This window comes from Salmo salar, chromosome ssa15 (genome assembly GCF_905237065.1).
Source record: "Salmo salar chromosome ssa15, Ssal_v3.1, whole genome shotgun sequence".
NCBI lineage: Eukaryota > Metazoa > Chordata > Actinopteri > Salmoniformes > Salmonidae > Salmo > Salmo salar.
This window is the reverse complement of record NC_059456.1, coordinates 58673919-58700546: the sequence shown is the minus strand read 5'-3', so window position 1 is coordinate 58700546 and position 26628 is coordinate 58673919. Positions and strand designations below refer to the sequence as shown.

At 44.7% G+C, this 26628-nt stretch overlaps 1 protein-coding gene and 1 non-coding gene across 2 annotated transcripts in view; both read left to right on the top strand.

Moving 5' to 3' along the window:
* LOC106571810 (solute carrier family 22 member 16) overlaps positions 1 to 26628 on the top strand; it is a 63531-nt gene that overhangs the window by 13732 nt on the left and 23171 nt on the right. Inside the window, exons 3-4 of the mRNA XM_014145277.2 lie at positions 11407 to 11524; positions 14336 to 14894. Of these exons, the coding sequence (XP_014000752.1) occupies positions 11407 to 11524; positions 14336 to 14894 (677 nt within the window). The remainder of the gene's footprint in view (positions 1 to 11406; positions 11525 to 14335; positions 14895 to 26628) is intronic.
* trnae-uuc (transfer RNA glutamic acid (anticodon UUC)) lies at positions 12227 to 12302 on the top strand. The gene has a single exon. It is a non-coding gene; the product is annotated as a tRNA-Glu (tRNA).

Below are 26628 nucleotides of genomic sequence, written 5' to 3'. Positions count from 1 at the left end.
CGCCGCAATTGTTGCAACCCCTATTACTAGCCTCTTCAACCTCTCTTTTGTATCGTCTGAGATCCCTAAAGATTAGAAAGCTGCCGCGGTCATCTCCCTCTTCAAAGGGGGAGACACTCTAGACCCAAACTGTTGTAGACCTATATCTATCCTACCCTGCCTTTCTAAAGTCTTTGAAAGCCAAGTTAACCAACAGATCACCGACCATTTCGAATCCCACCGTACCTTCTCCGCTATGCAATCTGGTTTCCAAGCTGGTCATGGGTGCACCTCAACCACGCTCAAGGTCCTAAACGATATCATAACCGCCATCGATAAAAGACAGTATTGTGCAGCCCTCTTCATCGACCTGGCCAAGGCTTTCGACTCTGTCAATCACCGCATTCTTAGCGGCAGAATAAACAGCCTTGGTTTCTCAAATGACTTCCTCGCCTGGTTCACCAACTACTTCTCAGATAGAGTTCAGTGTGTCAAAACGGAGGGCCTGTTTTCCAGACCTCTGGCAGTCTCTATACCACAGGGATCAATGCTCGGTTCTCTGTATACATCAATGATGTTGCACTTGCCTCTGGTGATTCTCTGATCCACCTCTATGCAGACGACACCATTCTGTATACTTTTGGACACTGTGTTAACAAACCTCCAGACGAGCTTCAATGCCATACAACACTCCTTCCGTGGTCTCCAACTGCTCTTAAAACCTGTTAGGACTAGGGGGCAGTATTGACACGGCCGGATAAAAAACGTACCCAATTTAATCTGGTTACTACTCCTGCCCAGTAACTAGAATATGCATATAATTATTGGCTTTGGATAGAAAACACCCTAAAGTTTCTAAAACTGTTTGAATGGTGTCTGTGAGTATAACAGAACTCAAATGGCAGGCCAAAACCTGAGAAGATTCCATGCAGGAAGTGGCCTGTCTGACAAGTTGTGTTTCATCTTGGCTCTTTTTATTGAAGACTGAGGATCTTTGCTCTAACGTGACACTTCCTACAGCTCCCATAGGCTCTCAGAGCCCGGGAAAAAGCTGAACGATATCGAGGCAGCCTCTGGCTGAAACACATTATCGCTTTTGGCAAGTGGCCGATCAGAGTACTATGGGCTTAGGCGCGTGCCCGAGTCGACCCCATGCTTTATTTTCTTTCGTCTGTTTACCTAAACGCAGATTCCCCGTCAGAATATTATCGCTTTTTTATGAGAAAAATGGCATAAAAATTGATTTTAAACAGCGGTTGACATGCTTCGAAGTACGGTAATGGAATATTTAGAAATTTTCTGTCACGAATTCCGCCATGCTCGTCACCCTTATTTACCCTTTCGGATAGTGTCTTGAACGCACGAACAAAACGCCGCTGTTTGTTTTAAAAACCTACACTCGATCCCTCCGATGTCAACAACTACAGACCAGTATCCCTTCTTTCTTTTCTCTCCAAAACTCTTGAACGTGCCGTCCTTGGCCAGCTCTCCTGCTATCTCTCTCAGAATGACCTTCTTGATCCTAATCAGTCAGGTTTCAAGACTGGGCATTCAACTGAGACTGCTCTTCTCTGTGTCACGGAGGCTCTCCGCACTGCTAAAGCTAACTCTCTCTCCTCTGCTCTCATACTTCTAGACCTATCTGCTGCCTTTGATACTGTGAACCATCAGATCCTCCTCTCCACCCTCTCCGAGTTGGGCATCTCCGGCGCGGCCCACGCTTGGATTGCGTCCTACCTGACAGGTCGCTCCCTACCAGGTGGCGTGGCGAGAATCTGTCTCCGCACCATGCGCTCTCACCACTGGTGTCCCCCAGGGCTCTGTTCTAGGCCCTCTCCTATTCTCGCTATACACCAAGTCACTTGGCTCTGTCATATCCTCACATGGTCTCTCCTATCATTGCTATGCAGACGACACACAATTAATCTTCTCCTTTCCCCCTTCTGATAACCAGGCGGCGAATCGCATCTCTGCATGTCTGTCAGACATATCAGTGTGGATGACGGATCACCAGCTCAAGCTGAACCTCGGCAAGACGGAGCTGCTCTTCCTCCCGGGGAAGGACTGCCCGTTCCATGATCTCGCCATCACGGTTGACAACTCCCTTGTGTCCTCCTCCCAGAGTGCTAAGAACCTTGGCGTGATCCTGGACAACACCCTGTCGTTCTCCACTAACATCAAGGCGGTGACCCGATCCTGTAGGTTCATGCTCCACAACATTCGCAGAGTACGACCCTGCCTCACACAGGAAGCGGCGCAGGTCCTAATCCAGGCACTTGTCATCTCCCGTCTGGATTACTGCAACTCGCTGTTGGCTGGCCTCCCTGCCTGTGCCATTAAACCCCTACAACTCATCCAGAACGCCGCAGCCCGTCTGGTGTTCAACCTTCCCAAGTTCTCTCACGTCACCCCGCTCCTCCGCTCTCTCCACTGGCTTCCAGTTGAAGCTCGCATCCGCTACAAGACCATGGTGATTGCCTACGGAGCTGTGAAGGGAACGGCACCTCCATACCTTCAGGCTCTGATCAGGCCCTACACCCAAACAAGGGCACTGCGTTCATCCACCACTGGCCTGCTGGCCCCCCTACCTCTGAGGAAGCACAGTTCCCGCTCAGCCCAGTCAAAACTGTTTGCTGCTCTGGCACCCCAATGGTGGAACAAGCTCCCTCACGACGCCAGGACAGCGGAGTCAATCACCACCTTCCGGAGACACCTGAAACCCCACCTCTTTAAGGAATACCTAGGATAGGATAAAGTAATCCTTCTAACCCCCCCCCTTAAAATATTTAGATGCACTATTGTAAAGTGGTTGTTCCACTGGATGTCATAAGGTGTATGCACCATTTTGTAAGTCGCTCTGGATAAGAGCGTCTGCTAAATGACTTAAATGTAAATGTAAATGTTTGGATATAACTATGGATTATTTTGAACCAAACCAACATTTGTTATTGAAGTAGAAGTCCTGGGAGTGCATTCTGACGAAGACAGCAAAGGTAATAACATTTTTCTTATAGTAAATCTGACTTTGGTGAGTGCTAAACTTGCTGGGTGTCTAAATGGCTAGCCCTGTGATGCCGGGCTATCTACTGAGAATATTGCAAAATGTGTTTTCACCGAAAAGCTATTTTAAAATCGGACATATCGAGTGCATAGAAGAGTTCTGTATCTATAATTCTTAAAATAATTGTTATGTTTTTTGTGAACGTTTATCGTGAGTAATTTAGTAAATTCACCGGCAGTGTTCGGTGGGAATGCTAGTCACATGATAGTCACATGCTAATGTAAAAAGCTGTTTTTTGATATAAATATGAACTTGATTGAACAAAACATGCATGTATTGTATAACATAATGTCCTAGGGTTGTCATCTGATGAAGATCATCAAAGGTTAGTGCTGCTTTTAGCTGTGGTTTGGGTTTATGTGACATTATATGCTAGAGAGGTTAAATGCAAGTAAAACTAAATGCATGCTCCTCAACCAATCGCTGCCCACACTCGCCCACCCGTCTAGCATCACTACTCTAAACGGTTCTGACTTAGAATATGTGGACAACTCCAAATACCTAGGTGTCTGGTTAGACTGTAAACTCTCCTTCCAGACTCACATTAAGCATCTCCAATCTAAAATTACATCTAGAACCGGCTTCCTTGTTACGATCTTCATAAAGGACGGACCAAGGTGCAGCGTGAGTTGAGTTCCACATCTTTATTTAAAGTGAAACTTCAAAAAAACAATAAACAAACAACGAAACGTGAAAGCCGTGGTGCAACATGCACACACACAAAACAATATCCCACAAAGCAGGTGGGAACAAATGACAACTTAAGTATGATACCCAATTAGAGACAACGATAAACAGCTGCCTCTAATTGGGAACCATACTCACCAACAAATATAGAAATACGAAATACTAGATAACCCCCCTAGTCACATCCTGACCTAAAACACCATAGAGAACCCCGAGGGCTCTCTATGGTCAGGGCGTGAAAGTCCTATTTCGCAACAAAGCATCCTGCCAAACATACCCTCGTAAAACTGACTATCCTACTGATCCTTGACTTAACATTTACAAAATATACTCCAACATTCTACTCAGCAAATTGGATGTAGTCTATCACAGTGCCATCCATTTTCTCACCAAAGCCCCATAGACTACCCACCACTGCAACCTGTATGCTCTCGTTGACTGGCCCTCGCTTCATTTTCGTCGCTAACCCACTGGCTCCAGGTCATCTACAAGTCTTTGCTAGGTAAAGCCCCACCTTATCTCAGCTCACCATAGCAGCACCCACCCGTAGCATGCGCTCCAGCAGGTATATTTCACTGGTCATTGCCAAAGCCAACTCTTCCTTTGGCCACCTTTCCTTCCAGTTCTCTGCTGCCAATGACTGGAACGAATTGCAAAAATCACTGAAGCTTCTATCTCCCTCACTAACTTTAAGCACCAGCTGTCAGAGCAGCTTACCGATCATTGCACCTGTATACAGCCCATCTGTAAATAGCCCACCCAACTACCTCATCCCCATATTGTTATTTATTCTTTGCTCCTTTGCACCCCAGTATCTCTACTTGCATATTCATCTTCTGCACATCTATCACTCCAGTGTTTAATTGCTAAATTGTAATTCTTTTGCTACGATGGCCTATTTATTGTCTTACCTCCCTTATCTTACTACATTTGCACACACTGTATATAGACTTTTCTATTGTGTTATTGACTGTACGTTTGCTTATCCCATGTGTAACTCTGTGTTGTTTGTGTCACACTGCTTTGCTTTATCTTGGCCAGGTCGCAGTTGTAAATGAGAACTTGTTCTCAACTGGCCTACCTGGTTAAATAAAGGTGAAATATATATACACTGCTCAAAAAAATAAAGGGAACCCTAAAATAACACATCCTAGATCTGAATGAATGAAATCATCTTATTAAATACTTTTTTCTTTACATAGTTGAATGTGCTGACAACAAAATCACACAAAAATAATCAATGGAAATCCAATTTATCAACCCATGGAGGTCAAGTCAAAATGAGGCTCAGTAGTGTGTGTGGCCTCCACGTGCCTGTATGACCTCCCTACAATGCCTGGGCATGCTCCTGATGAGGTGGCGGATGGTCTCCTGAGGGATCTCCTCCCAGACCTGGACTAAAGCATCCGCCAACTCCTGGACAGTCTGTGGTGCAACGTGGCGTTGGTGGATGGAGCGAGACATGATGTCCCAGATGTGCTCAATTGGATTCAGGTCTGGGGAATGGGTGGGCCAGTCCATAGCATCAATGCCTTCCTCTTGCAGGAACTGCTGACACGCTCCAGCCACATGAGGTCTAGCATTGTCTTGCATTAGGAGGAACCCAGGGCCAACCGCACCAGCATATGGTCTCACAAGGGGTCTGAGGATCTCATCTCGGTACCTAATGGCAGTCAGGCTACCTCTGGCGAGCACATGGAGGGCTGTGCGGCCCCCCAAAGAAATGTCACCCCACACCATGACTGACCCACCGCCAAACCGGTCATGCTGGAGGATGTTGCAGGCAGCAGAACGTTCTCCACGGCGTCTCCAGACTCTGTCACGTCTGTCACATGTGCTAAGTGTGAACCTGCTTTCATCTGTGAAGAGCACAGGGCGCCAGTGGCGAATTTGCCAATCTTGGTGTTCTCTGGCAAATGCCAAACGTCCTGCACGGTGTTGGGCTGTAAGCACAACCCCCACCTGTGGACGTCGGGCCCTCATACCACCCTCATGGAGTCTGTTTCTGACCGTTTGAGCAGACACATGCACATTTGTGGCCTGCTGGAGGTCATTTTGCAGGGCTCTGGCAGTGCTCCTCCTGCTCCTCCTTGCACAAAGGCGGAGGTAGCGGTCCTGCTGCTGGGTTGTTGCCCTCCTACGGCCCCCTCCACGTCTCCTGATGTACTGGCCTGTCTCCTGGTAGCGCCTCCATGCTCTGGTCACTACGCTGACAGACACAGCAAACCTTCTTGCCACAGCTCGCATTGATGTGCCATCCTGGATGAGCTGCACTACCTGAGCCACTTGTGTGGGTTGTAGACTCCGTCTCATGCTACCACTAGAGTGAAAGCACCGCCAGCATTCAAAAGTGACCAAAACATCAGCCAGGAAGCATAGGAACTGAGAAGTGGTCTGTGGTCCCCACCTTCAGAACCACTCCTTTATTGGGGGTGTCTTGCTAATTGCCTATAATTTCCACCTGTTGTCTATTCCATTTGCACAACAGCATGTGAAATGTATTGTCAATCCTTGTTGCTTCCTAAGTGGACAGTTTGATTTCACAGAAGTGTGATTGACTTGGAGTTACATTGTGTTGTTTAAGTGTTCCCTTTATTTTTTGAGCAGTGTATATATACATATATATATATTTTTAAAGCTATGAGTCTGGAGCAAGCTATGATTGGTTTATGAGGAGTGCCAATGTTATGGGTTAGGGGAGAGGGGTGAGAGGTGAGCATTGAGTAAGGAGGGGTGAGGAGGGTATAGGTGAGGGGTTAGGGGTGAGGGTTTATTCTCAGCTGGTCCTGAGAACATCCCTGTTTCTCAAACCCGAAATAGGCAAACATAGTGTGCAAGTGTGTGTTTGGATAGCAGTGTGTGCCAGTTCAGAGAGGTGTTCCCGTCATCTGACACTACAGGGTGACAACCAGTCCACAGCCACAGAAAAAGATTAAGACTCCTGGGACAGTGGGGACATATCAAGTCAACTGGTAGGCTATTATCCAGTTGTCCAGCAAGGACAGGGAAGAAGAGGCCTGCCAAGGCCAGTAGTCCCTTGGTCTAGCTAGGGTCTAGGTGTCCACTGTGCAGAGAATAGGGTACTCAGTTGAACGCCTCATGTTCACAAACCCAAGACGTGAGCTAGGTTGAGGAGAGAGGGTGTGTCCCACTCCCTACTGTATCATCATGGGCTGCTGAATAGTTTGAATGTCTGTTTCAAGCCTGGCCTCAGAGCCATATGAAATATACTTTATGTAGTTCTGAGCACCTGCTAGATCTATGATACCGATTAATGGTCTAGTTATTTGAGACAGAAACATAAGTAAGAAGGTTGGTCGGGGAGGATGGGTTGGCGTAATCCGCGATAGTCTAGCAATTCAAAGGTTGCATGTTCGAGTCGGGGACAACTGTACCATTTTAGTTAACCGTTCCCCTAACACTTATTCTAAACATAACCCAATTCACCTAAACTGCTAAGTAAATTCACCTAACTTTTGTCTTTTTAGTTTTCCTAAATTTTGTAGTAACTGCCAACATACATTCTCCCCGTAATTCTCCTTTTGTTACGGTGCAAAAAGCAACCTGGTCTCAAATAAAGACATACTATACAGCCTCCAAGATGTATGATAAGGTAAGTCATCCAATTTGTATGCTATGTACGACCGGGTAAGCCATCCTCTAATTCGAACAGTTGAAGTCGGAAGTTAATATACACCTTAGCCAAATACATTTAAACTTAGTTTTTCACAATTCCTGACATTTAATCCTAGTAAAAATTCCCTGTCTTAGATCAGTTAGGATAACCACTTTATTTTAAGAACGTGAAATGTCAGAATAATAGTAGAGAGAATGATTTATTTCAGCTTTTATTCCTTTCATCACATTCCCAGTGGGTCAGAAGTTTACATACACTCAATTAGTATTTGGTAGCATTGCCTTAAAATAGATTAACTTGGGTCAAACGTCTCCTTGCTTGCACACACTTTTTCAGTTCTGCCCAAACATTTTCTATAGAATTGAGGTCAGGGCTTTGTGATGACCACTCCAATACCTTGACTTTGTTGTCCTTAAGCCATTTTGCAACAACTTTGGAAGTATGCTTGGGGTCATTGTCCATTTGGAAGACCCATTTGCGACCAAGCTTTAACTTCCTGACTGATGTCTTGAGATGTTGCTTCAATATATCCACATAATTTTCCTATCTCATGATGCCATCTATTTTGTGAAGTGCACCAATCCCTCCTGCAGCAAAGCACCCCCACAACATGATGCTGCCACCCCCGTGCTTCACGGTTGGGATGGTGTTCTTCGGCTTGCAAGCTTCCCCCTTTTTCCTCCAAACATAACTACCGTCATTATGGCCAAACAGTTCTATTTTTGTTTCAGACCAGAGGAGGTCTTTGTCCCCATGTGCAGTTGCAAACCGTAGTCTGGCTTTTTTATGGCAATTTTGGAGCAGTGGCTTCTTCCTTGCTGAGCGGCCTTTCAAGTTATGTCGATATAGGACTAGTTTTACAATGGATATAGATACTTTTGTACCTGTTTCCTCCAGCATCTTCACAAGGTCCTTTGCTGTTGTTCTGGGATTGATTTGCACTTTTCGCACCTAAGTACGTTCATCTCTAGGAGACAGAATGCATCTCCTTTCTGAGTGGTATGACGGCTGCGTGGTCCCATGGTGTTTATACTTGCGTACTATTGTTTGTACAGATGAACGTGGTACCTTCAGGCATTTGGAATTTTCTCCCAAGGATGAACCAGACTTGCGGAGGTCTTGGCTGATTTCTTTTGATTTTCCCATGATGTCAAGCAAAGAGGCACTGAGTTTGAAGGTAGGCCTTGAAATACATCCACAGGTACATCTCCAATTGACTCAAATGATGTCAATTAGCCTATCAGAAGCTTCTAAAGCAATGACATAATTTTCTGGGATTTTCCAAGCTGTTTAAAGGCACAGTCAACTTCTGACATTCTGGAATTGTGATACAGTGAATTATAAGTGAAATAATCTGTCTGTAAACAATTGTTGGAAAAATGACTTGTGTCATGCACAAAGTAGATGTCCTAACCGACTTGCCAAAACTATAGTTTGTTAACAAGAAATGTATGGAGTGGTTGAAAAACAAGTTTTAATGACTCCAACCTAAGTGTATTTAAACTTCCGACTTCAACTGTATATACAGTATAGTATAGCATTATAAGATTACATTATTTGTGTTCAGCCAAACTGTTCATTGATTTGTTCTGTCTTTTCTGGAGGCCTCAAGTCACATGCAAATCCCATACTCACTCACTCAAACACCTATAAACTCAGCAACTCCTGTTGTGTAGTGATACTAGCGATGTGCAATTTCAACCCAAACTGCTCCTAGGGCTGCTGCCCCTCTGCTGCTCCCAGCTTATGTCAACCAGTATTTATATTTTAAATCTTTTTTTTGTGGTATTTTACTCCCTTTTTCTCACCAATTTCGATCTTGTCTCATCGCTGCAACTCTCCAACAGGGTCAAGAGGCGACGGTCGAGTCATGCGCCCTCTGAAACATGACCTGCCAAACCGTGCTTCTTAACACCCTTCAGCTTAACTCAGAAGCCAGCCGCACCAATGTGACGGAGTAAACACCATTCAACTGACGACCGAGGTCAGCCTGCGGGCACCCGGCCCACCACAAGGAGTCGCTAGAGCGCAATGAGCCAAGTAAAACCGCCCCGGGCGAACCCTCCCCTAACTCGGACGACGCTGTGCCAATTGTGCGCCGCTCTATGGGACTCCCGGTCACGGCCGGGTGTGACACATCCTGGGAACAAACCCGGGTCTGTAGTGACGCCTCTAGCACTGCGATGAAGTGCCTTAGACTGCTGCGCCACTCGGGAGGCCATGTCTACCAGTATTTCAACCAATATTTGTTCTGGATCAATGCCATGAGTCACAAACCTTCTATGTGGCAATGTGCAATTCTCAGTCAACAATACAATGCTCCTTATTTACATTTTAGTCATTTAGCAGAGGAGCAATTATGGTTAAGTGCCTTGCTCAAGGGCACATCACCAGATTTTTCACATTGTCTGCTCAGGGATTCAATCAAGTGACCTTTCGTTTACTGGCCCAATGCTCTTAACTACTAGGCTACCTGCCACCCCATGTATTATTTCACACACATATGAGCTTGTGTGACATTTAATATTTTTATCTCAACTCTTCCCATGTCGTCAGCTACAGTAAATAACAGAGGTCCTTCTGAAAATACAGGAAGTATGTCATTAAAACCTATGGCTCCCCACATGAAAAAATACTATAGCGTATACTTTGGTAGGAATACTATAATACTCACTGTGGTGTTTTGTGGCAGAAACACTACAGTGAATATTGTAGTATACTGTAACATTTTATTGTATTGTGTAGCTTACATGCTGTATCATAAATAAACTTTGATTTGCGTAACACATGGTTACAATATACCCTATTATGGAATAAAAGAAAACAGAGAGGTGAACTATCAAGTCATAGAATTTATTTGCATAGATTGAACATGCTATCAAATCAGTTGACATAAATCAGTACTACGTAGAATTTCAGGAAATTTGTTTTAAAATTACTATAATGACCATAAAAATCAAGCTTTTGGTGTGGTGTATTCATGTACTGTAGTATTTACCATAGTGCTTTTGTGGACTGTAATACATTTTACTGTAGTGTTTTTAGAGACATTGTATTATTTTTTTACATCGAAGTTGGGGGTTTTCTTGTTGAGGTAACCTACTGGTGTCACGGCTGTCAAAAGGAGAGGACCAAGCTGCATCGTGTGTGTAGTTCCACATTTTATTTAACCTGTGAAACTTTGCAATACATAAACTGAATTGACAAAACAACAAACCGTGATGCAGAGGAGAAACAAACACTACTCAAAAATAATAATCACCCACAAAACCCAGGAAGAAAAACCCCTACTTGAGTATGATCTCCAATTAGAGACAACGAGGACCAGCTGCCTCTAATTGGAGATCATCCCAAACAAGCCAGCATAGAAATACAAAAACTAGAACCTAAGAACATAGAAATAGAAAACATAGAAAAACACAACACCCCCTGTCACACCCTGACCTACTCTACCATTGAAAATAACATCTTACTATGGTCATGACGTGACAACTGGAGAAATACTAAAATATAGTTTTTCCCATAACCAGTAGGTAGGTAAGTAGGACTGGGTTCTGAACAGCAAGTTATACTGTAACCTATAGGGAACACAATATATGTTCTATTCTTGGCATGTAGGTTTCTCATTGGGCAGGGTATATGCAAATTTAATACTGTTGTATTTACTATAGTAAAAAAAGTAGTGTTTTTGCAGACATTTCTGTAGTATTTACTAGTGTTTTATGTGTGGGTAATACTGTAGTATTTACTATGGTATACTACAATATACTACACAATTCTATACATGATCAAGTGATACTACTGTGTGTAGTATAGTATTCTACAGTATACTATAGTTTACTACAGAATTCTATACTAAGTACTGTAATATTTTATAGTAAACTGTAGTATTTTTTAATGTGGATCAGTCAATAGTATGACAGTCAGCCACAACACAGGCCTTAGTTCAACTATAGACCCTAATAAGAAATCTTAACATTTCTCCCTCCCTGTCCCTCTCTCTCTCTGTCTCTCTCTCTCTCTCTACATTTCTCTCTCTCAGGGTTGGCAGACGGAGGATCCTAATGATCACCAGCCTCTGCCAGTTTGTGTTTGGTGTAAGCGTGGCATTCACGGGAAACTACTACCTATTTATGGTCATCCGCTTCCTGCTCGCCATGGTAAGTGTGTGTGTGTGTGTGTGCGTGTGTGAGAGTTGTAAGAAAAACCCTAATTATCAACACATGTGGAGTGTAATGTAGTGTAAGGAATGCAGGATGACGTAAGGAGACACTGTTTTAAATATTATTTTATGGGCAAATCCTAACTTGAGATATGCACTTTACTTGAAATGTCGGAATAATCTCCCATAAACATACAGTAATTGTATACTGTATGCAAAAGTTGCGGGTTATCTATGCATATCTCAAGTTGTTAGCAGTTATATACATTAGTTTGTATGATTCCAGTATTTGTATTTGTTATTATTAGATCGTTTGCCTAAAAGGAATGTCAGGTCATACTAGAGGGTATAAACTGTAAACTGCTTCCATAGTAGGCTCTATGTGTGCCTCTCTCTCTCTCTCTCTTTACGTCTTAAATTTCTCCCTTCCACCTCAGCCCTGAGCAGAAGTCCTACAGTTGTTTTCACTAAGGCCAAATGTACGATGCCCTCCGTAAGTATTGGGACATTGAAGCATTGTTTCTTCTTTTGGCTCTAAACTTCAAAAGTTTGGATTTTAAATCAACAATGACTATGAGGTTATTGATGGTTGGCAAAGTTACAGATGCAAACATCTTACCCCCAAGACATGCTAAACTCTCACCATTACAATAACAGGTGGGTTCCCAAAAAATTATTCAGTATTGAAGGTCCCCAAGAAGGTCCCATGTGGCTCAGTTGGTAGAGTATGGTGTTTTCAACGCCAGGGTTGTGGGTTCGATTCCCACGGGGGACCAGTAAGGAGAAAAAAATGTATGAAATGTATGCATTCACTACTGTAAGTCGCTCTGGATAAGACCGTCTGCTAAATGACTTAAATGTAAATGTAAACATAGCGGCCTCCATCATTCTTAAATGGAAGAAGTTTGGAAACACCAAGACTCTTCCTAGAGCTGGCCGCCCAGGGAGGTGACAAAGAACCCAATGGTCACTCTGACATGGCTCCAGAGTTAGTCTGTGGAGATGGTAGAATCTTCCAGAAGGACAACCATCTCTGCAGCACTCCCCCAATCAGGCCTTTATGGTAGAGTGGCTAGACGGAAGCCACTCCTCAGTGAAAGACACATGACAGCCCGCGTAGAGTATGGCAAATGGCACCTAAAGACTCTCAGACCATGAGAAACAAGATTCTCTGGTCTGATGAAACTAAGATTGAACTATTTCTCCTGAATGCAGAGTGTCACGTCAGGAGGAAACCTGGCACCATCCCTACGGTGAAGCATGGTGGTGGCAGCATCATGCTGTGGGGATGTTTTTCAGCGGCAGGGACTGGGAGACTAGTCAGGATAGAGGGAAAGATGAACAGAGCAAATTACAAAGAGATCCTTGATGAAAACCTGCTCCAGAGCACTTAGGACCTCAGACTGGGGCGAAGGTTCACCTTCCAACCATAAAACGACCCTAAGCACACAGCTAAGACAACGCAGGAGTGGCTTTGGGACAAGTCTTTTGAATGTCCTTGAGTGGCCCAGCCAGAGCTCGGACTTGAACCCAATCGAACATCTCTGGAGAGACCTGAAAATAGTTGTGCAGCAACGCTCCCCATTCAACCCGACAGAACTTGAGAGCATCTGCAGAGAAGAATGGGAGAAACTCCCCAAATACAGGTGTGCCAAGCTTGTAGTGTCACACCCAAGAAGACTTGAGGCTGTAATCGCTGCCAAAGGTGCTTCAACAAAGTACTGAGTAAAGGGTCTGAATACTTCTGTAAATGTCATATTTCGGCTTAATTTGCAAAAATTTCAAAAAAGGTTTTTGCTTTGTCATTATGGGGTATTGTGTGTAGATTGATGAGGGGAAAAAACGATTTAATCCATTTTAGTCCAATTCAAGGGGTCTGAATACTCTCCAAATGCACTTTACAAAAGGTTGCAGCTTCTAAGGTGCAGGGTTGAGTAACTGGGTGGTAGCCAGCTAGTGACAGTGACTAAGTTCAGGGCAGGGTAGTGGGTGGAGGCCGGCTAGTGAAGGCTATTTAACCATCTGACGGCCTTGAGATAAAGCTGTATTTCAGTATTTCTGTCCCAGCTTTGATGCACCTGTACTGACCTTGCCTTCTGGACGATAGCAGGGTGACCAGGCCGTGGCGCGGGGGGTTGATGTCTTTAATGATATTTTTGGCCTTCCTGTTACATGCCTCTCTGTGGGCCAGCCCTGTCAGTAGGGGGTGTGGCTTATGTTTAAAGAATAGCTGAGGAACAGGTGACCATCAGCAGAATAGCTCATGGAAGTGCTACACGTAAGAGTGTTTAAAAAACCTTGAAAACAAAAAGCATAACCAAAATAAAATATCCTGGCTATGTGACTGCAAATATTTACTGCATGTGTATAGGTCTGTGGACTGTATGAGTGTCTTCCTCGCTCCATCTGGATGCAAAGCAGTCAGCCTTAGAGAATGTTGATATGGCTAGCCTAGGCTAGTATCTGGATAATTCTCTGAAGATAAGGTTTGATCTACAGTATATTCTAACCACAGTCTGCTCTCACGTTCCATTTACTAAATACAGGATAAGTAGATAAGATATATGAGACTTGTTATCAGGCCTTAGATTAACTTCCTGCATCAACAGTAATCCGAGGTGTGTGTGTGTGTGTGTGTGTGTGTGTGTGTGTGTGTGTGTGTGTGTGTGTGTGTGTGTGTGTGTGTGTGTGTGTGTGTGTGTGTGTGTGTGTGTGTGTGTGTGTGTGTGATCAGCATTTGAAGCTCTGGCCTTGCGTTGTGTCCCCTTTTTTGATCTAATTGTAATGTTCCCTCCCTCTCTCTCGGTAGGTGTCCAGCGGCTACCTTGTAGTGGTGTTTGTGTACGTGACCGAGTTCACCGGCAACAAGGTACGCACGTGGACCTCCATGCACGTGCACGCCGCCTTCGCCGCAGGCATCATGATGGTGGCGATCACGGGCTACCTTGTGCGTACCTGGTGGATCTACCAGATCATCCTCTCCACCTGCACCTCGCCCTTCCTCTTCTTCTGCTGGAAGTTTCCCGAGACACCCTTCTACCTGATGGCTAAGGGGAGGCTCCAGGAGACCCAGGTCCTGTTGGATTCCATAGCCTGCTTCAACGGCCTGGAGCCTGGCCGCCTGAGGGCCGAGGACCTCCTGGAACCCAAGGAGGCTCTGCTGGAGAAGGAGGTGGCAATGGGGAGAGCCCAGCCAGCGGAGCCTGAGAGAAAGCTGAGCATCCTGGACCTGTTTGGGACATGGAGGATGGCCTGGAGGACAGTGACAGTGTGGGCAGTGTGGTTCATTGGCAGCCTGGGCTACTACGTCTTCTCCCTGGGCTCCATCAACCTGGGGGGCAACCAGTACATCAACCTCTTCCTGGCTGGTGAGAGGGGGATGGGGGTTGGTTTGTGTGTGCATGTGTACTGTATGTACTATGGGTATGTGTGCTTATAGAAAACTGGTCTCAGAGCATTTAGCATTATTCTGACACTTCATTTAGTATGATACTTTTGTGTATATATAGTGTATGTGGACACACCTTTGAATTAGTGGATTTGGCTATTTGCTGACAGGTGTATAAAATCGAGCACACCGCCATGCAATCTCCATAGACAAACACTGGCAGTAGAATGGCCTTACTGAAGAGCTCAGTGACTTTCAACATCGCACCTTCATAGGATGCCTAGGCTCCTCAGTTTCAGTGAAGGGAAATCTTAACGCTACAGCAGAAGTCTGCTAAATATGTGTACATGACCAATACAATTTTATTTGAATTTATTTTACGATGACATTCTAGACGATTCTGTGCTTCCAACTTTGTGGGTACAGTTTGGGGAAAGCCCTTTCCTGGTTCAACATGAGAATGCCCCCATGCACAAAGCAAGGTCCATACAGAAATGGTTTGTTGAGATCGGTGTGGAAGAACTTGACTGCCCTGCACAGAGCCCTAACCTCAACCCCATCAAGGGGTTAGCTTTAATAGGGCAGATTGTAGCTTCCATCAATGTAATTGTCTGCATCATTTTCAATCCCCCATATAGTGTCTGTGTAATATTGTTTTCCCCTTACCCTACCATAATTGAAGTCATGCGTCCTCCGAAACATGACCCGCCAAAAAGCGCTTCTTAACACAAAAGCCAGCTGCACCAATGTATCGGATTAAACAACATTCAGCTGATGACCAAGGTCAGCCTGCAGGCGCGCGGCCCACCACAAGGAGTCGCTAGAGTGTGGTGAGCCAAGCATGCCTGAGTCACCTCTTCACTGCTGACATTGAGACACCCGCCCGCTTAACCCGGAAACCAGCTGCATGAAACACCATTCAACTGGCGACCTGCAGGCACCCAGCCCGCCACAAGAGAGCGATAAACCAAGTAAAGCCCCCCCCCGGCCAAACCCTCCCCAAATCCAGACAAGTTGTGCACCACCCTATGGTACTCCCGGTCACGACCGGGTGTGACACAGCCTGGGATCGAACCCGGGTCTGTAGTGACACCTCAAGCACTGCAATGCAGTGCCTTAGACCACTGCGCCACTCAAGGAGGCCCATTAAATGTGACTTTCATATGACTGACGGCTTTAGTGAGAGGTCTAATGATTTAATAATTTCTGCCCTCCGTCAAACACCTTTGGGTTGAATTGGAACACCGACTGCGAGCCAGGACTAATCGCACAACAGTAGTGCCCGACCTCACTAATGCTCTTGTGGAAGCAAATCCCCCGCAACAATGCTCCAACATCTAGTGGAAAGTCTTCTCAGAAGAGTGGAGGCTGTTATAGCAGCAAAGAGGGGACCATGATTATGCCTATGATTTCGGAATGAGTCGTTCGACGAGCAGGTGTCCACATTCTTTTGGTCATGTAGTGTATATTATGTTTGGTATGGTTACCTAAGACAGATGGTTACTCAGAGTTGGGGAGTAATTGTTTGTTACTACAAAAAACGAACTCATCAGTTACGTTACCAGCAAAAATATTGTAATTGGATGACAGATACTTTTGAGAAACTAGATGATTACTTCTTGGGTATCTTTTAAATTCAGAAAGGATGTTTGCGAAAAATAGTTTATAACACCTTTCTTTTTTCTCAATGACATTCAATTCAGCATTGAAAAAAGCTACAAGTTTAAGTTTGTTTCACCTGAGCGGTGATTACACACCAAATGCGGTAGATTGATCCTTTTTGTCATCTAATGCCTTTTAAGGAGAAAGTAATGTAACTGAAAGTAATCAAATTAGGTTACTGATTACAATTTTGGACAGGTAACTAGTAACTAACGGATTACATTTAGAAAGTAACCTACCCAAACATTACATTACATTACATTTAAGTCATTTAGCAGACGCTCTTATCCAGAGCGACTTACAAATTGGTGCATTCACCTTATGATATCCAGTGGAACAACCACTTTACAATAGTGCATCTAAATCTTTTAAGGGGGGGTTAGAAGGATTACTTTATCCTATCCTAGGTATTCCTTAAAGAGGTGGGGTTTCAGGTGTCTCCGGAAGGTGGTGATTGACTCCGCTGTCCTGGCGTCGTGAGGGAGCTTGTTCCACCATTGGGGTGCCAGAGCAGCGAACAGTTTTGACTGGGCTGAGCGGGAACTGTGCTTCCTCAGAGGTAGGGGGGCCAGCAGGCCAGAGGTGGATGAACGCAGTGCCCTTGTTTGGGTGTAGGGCCTGATCAGAGCCTGAAGGTATGGAGGTGCCGTTCCCTTCACAGCTCCGTAGGCAATCACCATGGTCTTGTAGCGGATGCGAGCTTCAACTGGAAGCCAGTGGAGAGAGCGGAGGAGCGGGGTGACGTGAGAGAACTTGGGAAGGTTGAACACCAGACGGGCTGCGGCGTTCTGGATGAGTTGTAGGGGTTTAATGGCACAGGCAGGGAGCCCAGCCAACAGCGAGTTGCAGTAATCCAGACGGGAGATGACAAGTGCCTGGATTAGGACCTGCACCGCTTCCTGTGTGAGGCAGGGTCGTACTCTGCGAATGTTGTAGAGCATGAACCTACAGGATCGGGTCACCGCCTTGATGTTAGTGGAGAATGACAGGGTGTTGTCCAGGATCACGCCAAGGTTCTTAGCACTCTGGGAGGAGGACACAAGGGAGTTGTCAACCGTGATGGCGAGATCATGGAACGGGCAGTCCTTCCCCGGGAGGAAGAGCAGCTCCGTCTTGCCGAGGTTCAACTTGAGGTGGTGATCCGTCATCCACACTGATATGTCTGACAGACATGCAGAGATGCGATTCGCCGCCTGGTTATCAGAAGGGGGAAAGGAGAAGATTAATTGTGTGTCGTCTGCATAGCAATGATAGGAGAGACCATGTGAGGATATGACAGAGCCAAGTGACTTGGTGTATAGCGAGAATAGGAGAGGGCCTAGAACAGAGCCCTGGGGGACACCAGTGGTGAGAGCGCATGGTGCGGAGACAGATTCTTGCCACGCCACCTGGTAGGAGCGACCTGTCAGGTAGGACACAATCCAAGCGTGGGCCGCGCCGGAGATGCCCAACCCGGAGAGGGTGGAGAGGAGGATCTGATGGTTCACAGTATCAAAGGCAGCAGATAGGTCTAGAAGGATGAGAGCAGAGGAGAGAGAGTTAGCTTTAGCAGTGCGGAGAGCCTCCGTGACACAGAGAAGAGCAGTCTCAGTTGAATGCCCAGTCTTGAAACCTGACTGATTAGGATCAAGAAGGTCATTCAAACCTAAGGCAAAAACAAAAGGACAGTGGTTGGTCGGGGAAGATGGGTTGGCATATAACGGGAACGTCTAGCACCCCAAAGGTTTTGAGTTCGAATCTCATGATGGACAAATTTAGCATTTTAGCTACTTTTCAACTACTTTTTTGGATTATGTAATTTATCATATGTCTTGGAGGACTTATACAGGGTTCGATAGGTTACTTTCTAAATGTAATCCGTTAGTTACTAGTTACCTTCTTCTAGGGGGCAGTATTCGGAAGTTTGGATGAATGAGGTGTCCAAAGTAAACTGCCCATTACTCAGGCCCAGAAGCTAGGATATGCATATAATTGGTAGTATTGGATGGAAAACACTCTAAAGTATAACAGAACTGATATGGCAGGCAAAAACCCGAGGACAGTTTTTTTTCAGCTCACCTCTGATTACAATGGCTGGGAATGGGAATATAAAAGGAACACCTCCCAGATTGCAGATCCTAGGGTTTCCTCTAGATGTCAACCGTCTTTAGAAAGAGTTTCAGGCTTGTTTTTTGAATTTGTAGTTTTTCTAAGTGGCTCCCATTTTGGCTGTAGTGTTTCCTCAGGTACCCTATTATGTAAACAAACTATAAAATTTAAGACGGAGAATACCGGAGACCAAAAGGTTAAAAAAAAGGTACCTCTTGAGTGGCTAATTCCGCGACATTTCAAGCTAGCTGTGGAGTGAGTTTGTGGCAGATTTTTACCATTGTTACACCTACATATGCAGCATTACCGGGAATGCGGTCTCCGCAAACGTGAGAACTTTTATTTGTCACATGCGCTGAATACAACAGGTGTACAGTGAAATGCTTACATGGGTCATTCCAGAATTGGAGGACATTTTCTTGCCCACACATGAAATTTCAAGTAATCCATGCCCAAAATATTTGTCCTGAGACAAAATGTAATTATAGTTGTAGAAAAAAAGTGGTTCCAAAATTATTTAAAATACCAAATAGCTCTCGAGCACCCCCTAAAATTGCATTTTTCTCTTGTCCCACCTTGATGACCAACTTGCACATCAAATATAACACTAAAAATAAGTTTTAAATCAACTTTTTTGGTATGATTTGGTTTATATATGTCTCTTGTAATTGTTAAAACTATTTGTTTAATCATCAACATATTTTAAATGATATCAATTATGCACTGAAGTTGTGTGCCACAACATGCAAGCAGCCCTGTTACCAAAACCAATTTACCCTGGCAGAGGAAGAGAAAAAACAGTGAGTCACATGACACAGAGGAAATTACATCGTCAAGCCATTTGCTAACACCATGGGTAGACCAAAGTTAAGTCCTCTCTTCTATTTTTCCAATCTTTTCAGCCTTAATTGAGTGTGTCACTCTAACCAACACAACCCTGTTACTCATATTATCAGAATAAGACAAATTAATTTAAGTTTTCTGTTTTATTTATATAACTAAGTTTGTCCTTGACCTTGACAGTAACGCTACATTCCACAGCTAGCATCTATTCCTGAGAAAAAGCTAACATTAGCATTGATTCAAGTAAGAGTGTTGCACTACAGTAACAGGGTTGTATCTCCTTCAGTTCACTAAGAAGGGACAATCTATTACCTATTGTCAAATTAACACTAGAACTGCGATTTTCCATGACATTCAACAGAGTTCTGGCACACCATTGAGCGCTCCAGAAGTTCAGGCACCATCTCTATAACATCAGACAGCAATATGCTTTCTCTCGGGCCCTGAAGCTGAACCTCCCTGCAAATGAATGTGCAGTCCATATTGACTTCTCTGAGAACTAGTACAAGTACAAGCTGTCCATCTTGATGCATCACACCAACAGGCCACATTGCACACTGGGGTTTACTATGTGTGTGGGGTGGGGGCATCTGCCCCTACCTCCTTCTGCACTGTATCGGCATCTAGACTGAAGGGACCACCTGCCATACGGCAACACCTGGAGCCCATCCTGAGGGAAATTCGAGAGATGCCCGGATGTGACAACCATTCATTTTTTTAGCAACGGTCCCTGCACACAGTAGAAGCAGCGTGGTAATTTTACCTCTTTTGTACTGACATTTTAAAGAAGGTGTTTACAAGAGGAACCTGGAAGTACTTCGAAGCCAGTCAGGGCAAAGGAAGAGGAGGGCCGACTTGTCAGCCAAGGAGTTGATATCCCCATGGAATTTTCCCTGTATCAAGCTCTGAGTGAGGGACAATCAAAGGTGAAATTGTTTTACATTCAGGATCAAGCTATGGAGGATGCCGTGAAAGAAATGCTAGCTGACCTTCCAGCCGTACCGTCCACAATGAGGCTCCACCTGGAAAAATTCTCTACCGCGACGTCAGCTGCATGCGTTCTGCAACAGAGAATCTGGAGTGTGATTGCCAAAAAACAAAGTGCTTCATCTTTAATCCCACAGATGACCACACAGAAGACCCCATACACAGCACACCAGAATAAGTGTAGTGGCACAGTCCAGAGGTTGTGGGGATATGGTGTGCCCTGGTGTACGACCACACCATCTACCCATGGATCAAACCAAGAGGTGAATAAGACCCACTGCCAGGTGAAATGTATGCATAGAGTGGGTGAACCGTCCCTCAACGGCCAGAAAAAAACGATCTCCTTTGCTATTCCTTTGAGGATGTGCTGACCCTCATTCCTCCCCCAGTTACCTCACGCCACATGGCCATCGCAAGTGAGGTATGGGATATTCTGGCCAGCCACTAAAATTACATCTCAACATTATAACATCAGCTTTCTAAAATATTGATCAGATCATGACTATTTTTTATATGCTCATTTATTTTAATGCCAGGTTGTCGGACTACTGTAATATGACTAATTTTTACGTTTGTCCATTGAATATTTGATCAGATCCAGCTTGTGGTCTTGTTGACATGTTTATTTTTGATCATTCCTACTCATCCTGTTGATCCTCCTTCGAAATGATATAGAAAATATTATTAAACTACATTCCTGTGGTCCTGGGTAATTTTTTGTCACATTTATGTCATGATCTACAATCAAAAGTCATGTAATCCATTCAACCCTGTTACTCTAATTTCAACCCTGTTACCATATCATTTTTATTAAATAACGTATGATCAAATATTTGAAAATAAATACTGAAATTAATTTAAAAAAAACGTGACTACTGAAAAGTTGGGCAAGAGATTTAAAAGTTGCTTAAATTAATATAAGTCAAGTCTTATCTGAAATTAAATGAGTATTCAATGTGAAGTTGACTTTCCTTACTTAAGGGTAGAGGGTTTATTAAACAATATTTTAAAATGTACTTTTTTCAGGTTCCTGAGTATTCGTAACAGGGTTGTTGTAACGACCGTCGTATTGAGTAGACCAAGGCGCAGCGGGTTGAGTGCTCATATCTGACTTTATTTGAACACTAAACAAAACAAGAAAAAAAACAAACGACAGCTAAACAGTTTTGCAGGCTAACCACAGCAGTGCAAAAACAACTTCCCACAAAAGACAGATGGAAAAAGGGCTACCTAAGTATGGCTCCCAATCAGCAACAACGAAATACAGCTGTCCCTGATTGAGAGCCATACCAGGCCAACACAAAGAAATACACAACATAGAAAAAACATAGAAATACAAAAACATAGAACAATACTCAAAAACCCCGACAACACACAACAAACACACCCCGCCACGCCCTGACCAAACTACAATAACAAATAACCCCTTATACTGGTCAGGACGTGACAGTTGTGCCAAGCATAGCACACAACAAATAAAAAGTGTACCTTTGATGCCTGAGCTGGACGAGTCAAATTATTTGACGGTTTATTACCTGTTTTTCTTAAATGCATAACAGAAAATGATAAAGGGTTCATTTTTCAAAAGTGTTGATGCCTAAATTGTCCTCCAAATTCTGGAATGACCCACTTACCAACAATGCCGTTTTGAGAAAAATATAAAAGGAAATAAAACAAATAATTAAAGAGCAGCAATGTACCTGTACAGAGTCAATGTGCGGGGGCACCGGTTAGTTGAGGTAATTGAGGTAGTATGTACATGTACGTAGAGTTATTAAAGTGACTCTGCATTGATAACAAACAGAGTAGCAGCAGCGTAAAAGACGGGGGGGGGAATGCAAATTGTCTGGGTAGCCATTTGATTAGATGTTCTGGAGCCTGATGGCTTGGTGGTAGAAGCTGTTTAGAAGCCTCTAGGACCTAGACCTGGCGCTCCGGTACTGCTTGCCGTGCGGTAGCAGAGAGAACAGTCTTTGACTAGGGTGGCTAGCCTCTTGATGTTCTCCGTCCCATATGCGGGATCAACATCCAGCGTAAAATCATTTCGCCATATTCATAACCGAACAATAGGAAACATTTCTTTTTTTTTTTCTTCAAATATAGGACTATTTTATATCGTTTTATAGATACTCCTCTCCTGAATCGAACCACGTTGTCCGATTTCAAAAAGGCTTTACAGCAAAAGCAAAACATTAGATAATGTTAGAGGAGTATATCGTCAAAGTATTCACATAGCCATTTTCCGACCAACCACATGCATCACAAATAACCAAAAAACAGCTAAATGCAGCACTAACCTTTGACAATCTTCATCAGATGACACTCCTAGGACATCATGTTACACAATACATGCATTCTTTTGTTCGATAAAGTTCATATTTATATGTAAAAACAGCATTTTACATCGGCGAGTGACGTTGAGAAACTATTTTCCCTCAAATGCATCCGGTGAAGCAGCGCTACAATTTACAAAATTACTATTCGAAAACATTTTTAAAATGTAATATTGTCATTCAAAGAATTATAGATGAACATCTCGTGAAAGCACCTGCATTGTCAGATTTAAAAATAACTTTACTGGGAAATCACACTTTGCAATAAAAGGGGATGCAATACTCAGAAAAATAGGCTAGCAATACAGGTCTGCGCCATCTTGGAATAATCGAATATCAAATCTACTCTTGTATATTATTGTAAATATTCCCTTACCTTTGATTATCTTCATCAGAAGGCACTTCCAGGAATCCCAGGTCCCCAACAAATGTAGTTTTATTCTAAAAAGTTCATAATTTATGTCCCAATAGCTTCTTCTTGTTAGCGCGTTCCGAAGGCACCTCAAAATGTTCCGTCATGCGCGGAACTTCTCCTCACGAAAGCCCCAAAAAATTATATTTAAGTTCGTTCAAACATGTAAAACGTTGTATAACATAAATCTTTAGGGCCTTTTTCAACCAGAGCTTCAATAATATTCCATGGGGACGGTTGCATTGTCTTTCAAAAAGTCGCACTACGCTTCGCTCCACAGGTAATATTACACTTCATTACATTACAACGGTTTGATTTGTTTGATCTGAGCAATGTTTCTTAGCTAGCTACATAGCCGTCTTTGTGTCAAAGATAATTGTGTAGTTTAGAGTAACTAGAGTAATTATCGAGTAATTATCTAGGTTAGCTATCTTCGTCCTCCTAACGTAGTCATCACTGCTAGCTAGCTAGTCAACACTGCTAGCTAGCCAACCAGCCAACTTCTACCGACTAGCAGCACTGTAGAAACTATTACATTACAACGGAACGACTTGATTAGTGTAGTGTTAGTGTTAGTTAGCCAGCTACTTAGTTGTCTTTGCTGTCTTTGCATCTAAGATAATTGTGTAGTTTAGAGTAATTATCGAGGCTAGCTAGCCAGCCGCGACGCGACGCCAGACTTAGTCAACACACCTAGTCATCATTAACCCACTGCTAGCTAGCCAACCGTTACCGACTAGCAGCGCTGTAGATACTAATACTTTACAATGGAACGATTTGACTAGTGCAGTGTTAGCTAGCTAGCTACATAGTTGTCTTTGTCATAGCTTGATAATTGTGTAGTTTAGTAATTATCGAGGTTAGCTAGCCAGCTATTTCCGTCCCCCGCGACGCCATTTTTCCAAACCCAGCCAACTATTACCGACGAGCAGCATTGTAGAAACTAAATACATTACAAAGGAACGTCTTGATTAGTGTTATGTTCGCTAGCTACAAAGCTGCTTTTGTATCATGACAAGGTGTAGTACTGAAACTATCGAGGTTACCTAGCCAGCTACACGTTCAAAGTCAACAACGCAGCCACTGCTAGCTAGCCTACTCCACCAGCCAGCAGTACTGTATCATTTTCGTCATTTTAGTCAATAAGATTTTTGCAACGTAAGCTTAACTTTCTGAACATTCGAGACGTGTAGTCCACTTGTCATTCCAATCTCCTTTGCATTAGCGTAGCCTCTTCTGTAGCTTGTCAACTATGTGTCTGTCTATCCCTGTTCTCTTCCCTCTGCACAGGTCATACAAACGCTCCACACCGCGTGGCCGCTGCCACTCTAACCTGGTGGTCCCAGCGCGCACGACCCACGTGGAGTTCCAGATCTCCGGCAGCCTCTGGAACTGCCGGTCTGCGGCCAACAAGGCTGAGTTCATCTCAGCCTATGCTACCCTCCAGTCCCTAGACTTCCTGGCGCTGACGGAAACATGGATTACCACAGATAACACTGCTACTCCTACTGCTCTCTCCTCGTCTGCCCACGTGTTCTCGCATACCCCTAGAGCATCGAGCCAGCAGGGTGGTGGCACTGGAATCCTCATCTCTCCCAAGTGGACATTCTCTCTTTCTCCCCTGACCCATCTGTCTATCTCCTCATTTGAATTCCATGCTGTCACAGTTACCAGCCCTTTCAAGCTTAACATCCTTATCATTTATCGCCCTCCAGGTTCCCTTGGAGAGTTCATCAATGAGCTTGACGCCTTGATAAGTTCCTTTCCTGAGGATGGCTCACCTCTCACAGTTCTGGGTGACTTTAACCTCCCCACGTCTACCTTTGACTCATTCCTCTCTGCCTCCTTCTTTCCACTCCTCTCCTCTTTTGACCTCACCCTCTCACCTTCCCCCCCTACTCACAAGGCAGGCAATACGCTTGACCTCATCTTTACTAGATGCTGTTCTTCCACTAATCTCATTGCAACTCCCCTCCAAGTCTCTGACCACTACCTTGTATCCTTTTCCCTCTCGCTCTCATCCAACACTTCTCACTCTGCCCCTACTCGGATGGTATTGCGCCGTCCCAACCTTCGCTCTCTCTCTCCCGCTACTCTCTCCTCTTCCATCCTATCATCTCTTCCCTCTGCTCAAACCTTCTCCAACCTATCTCCTGATTCTGCCTCCTCAACCCTCCTCTCCTCCCTCTCTGCATCCTTTCATTTTCTCTGTCCCCTATCCTCCAGGCCGGCTCGGTCCTCCCCTCCTGCTCCGTGGCTCGACGACTCACAGCGAGCTCACAGAACAGGACTCCGGGCAGCCGAATGGAAATGGAGGAAAACTCGCCTCCCTGCGGACCTGGCATCCTTTCACTCCCTCCTCTCTACATTTTCCTCTTCTGTCTCTGCTGCTAAAGCCACTTTCTACCACTCTAAATTCCAAGCATCTGCCTCTAACCCTAGGAAGCTCTTTGCTACCTTCTCCTCCCTCCTGAATCCTCCTCCCTCTTCCCCCCTCCTCCCTCTCTGCGGATTACTTCGTCAACCATTTTGAAAAGAAGGTTGACGACATCCGATCCTCGTTTGCTAAGTCAAACAACACCGCTGGTCCTGCTCACACTGCCCTACCCTGTGCTTTGACCTCTTTCTCCCCTCTCTCTCCAGATTAAATCTCGCGTCTTGTGATGGCCGGCCGCCCAACAACCTGCCCACTTGACCCTATCCCCTCCTCTCTTCTCCAGACCATTTCCGGAGACCTTCTCCCCTACCTCACCTCACTCATCAACTCATCCATGACGGCTGGCTACGTCCCTTCCATCTTCAAGACAGCGAGAGTTGCACCCCTTCTGAAAAAACCTACACTCGATCCCTCCGATGTCAACAACTACAGACCAGTATCCCTTCTTTCTTTTCTCTCCAAAACTCTTGAACGTGCCGTCCTTGGCCAGCTCTCCTGCTATCTCTCTCAGAATGACCTTCTTGATCCTAATCAGTCAGGTTTCAAGACTGGGCATTCAACTGAGACTGCTCTTCTCTGTGTCACGGAGGCTCTCCGCACTGCTAAAGCTAACTCTCTCTCCTCTGCTCTCAGCCTTCTAGACCTATCTGCTGCCTTTGATACTGTGAACCATCAGATCCTCCTCTCCACCCTCTCCGAGCTGGGCATCTCCGGCGCAACCCACGCTTGGATTGCGTCCTACCTGACAGGTCGCTCCTGCCAGGTGGCGTGGCGAGAATCTGTCTCCGCACCACGTGCTCTCACCACTGGTGTCCCCCAGGGCTCTGTTCTAGGCCCTCTCCTATTCTCGCTATACACCAAGTCTCTTGGCTCTGTCATATCCTCACATGGTCTCTCCTATCATTGCTATGCAGACGACACACAATTAATCTTCTCCTTTCCCCCTTCTGAC